The sequence below is a fragment of the Puccinia triticina genome, chromosome 12A (genome assembly GCF_026914185.1).
Source record: "Puccinia triticina chromosome 12A, complete sequence".
Classification (NCBI taxonomy): Eukaryota; Fungi; Basidiomycota; class Pucciniomycetes; order Pucciniales; family Pucciniaceae; genus Puccinia; species Puccinia triticina.
Window position 1 is genome coordinate 1,553,530 of NC_070569.1, and position 3,323 is coordinate 1,556,852.

A 3,323-nucleotide genomic window follows, 5' to 3' on the forward strand; every position below is an offset into this window, starting at 1 on the left:
TAATATCCTTTTGTCGCAACCTCCTTCGCATTCATCTACCTACTTCTCAGCCACCCATCGACCCCCTCCCCTTCTGAGTGAGTTTTCTCATCTGAGTCCTTCCCTAGACTATCCTTCTACGCCACCATCGCCTTGAGAACTGACATTGTTTCGACCCCATCCTTGTGCCGCCCCGGTGTCCAGCCAAAGTCGCTCTTAATAAATCGTCTTCATCACCCCCTTGACGTTAATTTCTACCTAATCCATCGTGGACTTTGAAGAAGGTTCTCCAATAGAAGCTAAATTACCCGCCGCTTTGTTGCCCCATAATTTTGACCTTCGCACTTACTCCGACTCATTCGACCTCAAGACATCTTGGGTTGGACAATCTAGCTACCCGCACTGACTCAAGTCAAGCCGTTCCTTTCGCGCCTTTCCCCATCATCTGCAGCACACCACTTCCCTGCCTCTCGTCTATATAATCTCCCTCCTGCATTCAACAATTGTGTTTTCTAACGAACTGTCTCCTAGTCAAACTTCCATAGAAAAAGCTCATCCATCATTATCTGTGGTCGCATCAAGCAACATGGAGCAAGTACCACCAATTTCCAACACTCAAAGTCCCGAAGCTTCATCACTCAAACGGAAGCTTCCACTCGGCGCCATAGTTTCACCCCTCAGCCCGTTTTTCAACGAAAGGGCCAAAAATTGCGCACGTAAGTTGCAGTTTCATGATGAAGGTGCTGGAAAAACATTGCCTTGCTTGGAATTTTTGTCTCACTTTTGCACTGGTCTGTCGCGGCGTTTTTAGTGGAACAAGCCAAAGCAAAAGCTTTAGAAATGGCACTCACTATCAGCGAAAGCAAGAATCGGTGCCGGTCCGAATCTCAAAGCTCGAAACTTAGCGAAGCATGTTCTAGCACAGGCTCATTTTCGTCATCAACATCGTCGCACGACAGCCAACACTCTATGGCAACGCCCATCAGTACCCTGGATGACGAAACACTTCCACCAAGTCTGCCACGAATCTCGTACGAGGATTGGAGTAAATTTGGAATTAATCTCTTCACTCCAAAACTATTAAACCCCCATTCCAAAATGTACTATCACTATCCATCTGTCGAGAAAAAAAAGACCAACCTTAATCACCTTACCGGCGGCAACCGACCCAGGTCAAAATCTTCGACCGTGCACGGCTATTCACCTCCACAATTCCAAGACCATCACAACACCAATAGCCCTACAAACCCCCATCCCAGCAACCATACAATGCAAACTCGACCGCATCCCCGAAGTCCACTAACCCGATTTATCTCCCTGCGCCACCCCCTGGAGAGGAACTACACTCGATAGATTGAACATCCAGCCATATCCGTCATCTCAAGAACTCATGTTGTGGTAGTTTTTCTCCTATCGAGCTTCCACGCCAAAATCTTGTATCTACACATGTTTTATAAAGTGTGATAAAAGCCTCTTTGTAATTATCGTTTGAATTCTGAAGGACAAATCGCCACTTCTTTTCTCTCTGCGTTAGTTATTGACCTTTAACCTCTGCTTTCGTTTTTTCCGCGCCCTTCCTTTTTGGATCCTGGTTTATTTGCCTTTTCCATTTGTCTCATATGTCCTCTGTTTTTCTCAGCGTCGTTGTTGTTATATGTGCCCGCATCGGTAAGTAAACTGACATTGAGTTTTGTAGATAGCACTGTATTATTACCTTGTGATTGACCTCATTTTGCGGCCCTGTAAAAAAAAACCAGCATGCCCGGCACAAATAAGGAGTTGAGAGCTTTCAAAGGACGAAGAAGACTGCTTGAAACGGTTCAATTTCCTTGAAATAGTAAAAGGCGGAATGTGTGCGAAAAGAAGCAACAACGGCAGGTATCGAATGAGGTATCAAGTCTGAACTTTTGTTGGTACACCTATGAGGCCAATTTAGACGAAGGAGGCGAGCGGAAAGAAGGGAGACGCAAGCAATCAAGCGCGGGATGGTTGTACAAAAACGGAGGATCAGACATTCGAGCCCTGCGAGCGTGTTTCCCAGTCGTGGTCCTCCGTGGTCGGAATGCGGTGGTGAGGGACTACAGGTATGTGGGGATGGAGGTCTTCGGTGGCGTCACCGTTGGTCGCGCGCATTGGAAGCACGTCGCCGTTAACGGACTTTTCGCGCTGGTCTGGGCGGGTATTGTAGCCGGCGCTAGTGGGCTCATCCAGTCCGAACCATCCTGCTCGGCGGAGGGTAGCAAAATGATCAGCACGGTAGAATCGGTGGGGGACACAAGACAGGCAAGAACGAGTTACCTTTGAGGAAACTCCGGGTCCCGTTGGGACCGGTGCCAACCAGACTCGAGCCCATAGAGCCTGGGGTCTTCCGTAAGTTGTCGCCGGCGCGGAAAGATCCCAAGCCGCCAAAGTCAGCAGGGTCGACCTCGTCGAATTCCCCGCCAGGCCCGATGTCCTCCACCATCCCACTGTCCCCGGGCAGCGCATCGGCGTATGAATCATCGTTCCGCGTGCTCCGAGAACCGCGCTCCATGTTTGCCCATCTCGCAGCCATTCGCGACCGGGTGGATGAACCGTTCGTCACCGTTGTCGCCCGAGATCGGGAGCGTGGAGACGGCTTATACTTCAAGAAGAAGGTCATTAAGAGTACCAAAATCACTACGAGAAAGCAACACAGTCTATTTCAAGATTTTTTTTAGAAACAAGAAAAAAACGCGGGAATAAGATGGCCGACATGGCCTATGGGAATCAAGACCTTCTGCCTCGAGCTGACATGTTATTGGGCAGACCAACGCAGAATAGATCTTGTTGGATACATGTTGACAACTGAGGATGTGGAGTCAAGACTTACCCGATCAATATTTTCATCACCGTTTCCATCGCGAAGGGAGTTCGTTCGAACACGAGCAGGAGAGATCCAGGAGGGGATAGCGATGTGGTGGAAGTGGAAGGTGTTCTTGGCGAGATGTGAGAGAAGAGAGATGTGGGGATATACATCCAAACTGCGGACACTCGCAGCCGGAGGACTTTCGGCGCTTGGCTGGGTCCGGGTATGGTCGCACCGGCGACAAAAAGTGACAGGTGCGCGTCACCTCTCGCGTTCCTCAATAAATTTGCCACCAACCCCAACAAGGCTTGAACTTCTAATGTAGTTTTTAAATATGTAGCTACCGAAAACTGCAGTTCCTCTATTCTCAGAAGGCGAGGGCCCCATGGTCTGCGCATCTTGTACGTGTAATGCGACAAAAGTGTCATCATTCCGCGCAAGAAGAAGCGCAGTTAATGCTTGACACTCCAGGGCCACTCTGGGCCACTCCAGGCTCATGAAAAAGTGGAGTCCCAAA

At 49.3% G+C, this 3,323-nt stretch overlaps 2 protein-coding genes across 2 annotated transcripts; one reads left to right on the top strand and one right to left on the bottom strand.

Moving 5' to 3' along the window:
• Positions 1-565: 565 nt before the first annotated feature.
• PtA15_12A159 (uncharacterized protein) lies at positions 566-1,332 on the top strand (the record flags this gene model as incomplete). Its single annotated transcript, XM_053161740.1, has 2 exons — positions 566-695; positions 791-1,332. 2 exons carry the CDS (start codon positions 566-568, stop codon positions 1,330-1,332), a joined length of 672 nt encoding a protein of 223 aa, XP_053025728.1.
• A 654-nt stretch (positions 1,333-1,986) lies between these two features.
• PtA15_12A160 (uncharacterized protein) lies at positions 1,987-2,976 on the bottom strand (the record flags this gene model as incomplete). Its single annotated transcript, XM_053161742.1, has 3 exons — positions 1,987-2,201; positions 2,278-2,657; positions 2,831-2,976. 3 exons carry the CDS (start codon positions 2,974-2,976, stop codon positions 1,987-1,989), a joined length of 741 nt encoding a protein of 246 aa, XP_053025729.1.
• Positions 2,977-3,323: the final 347 nt, after the last annotated feature.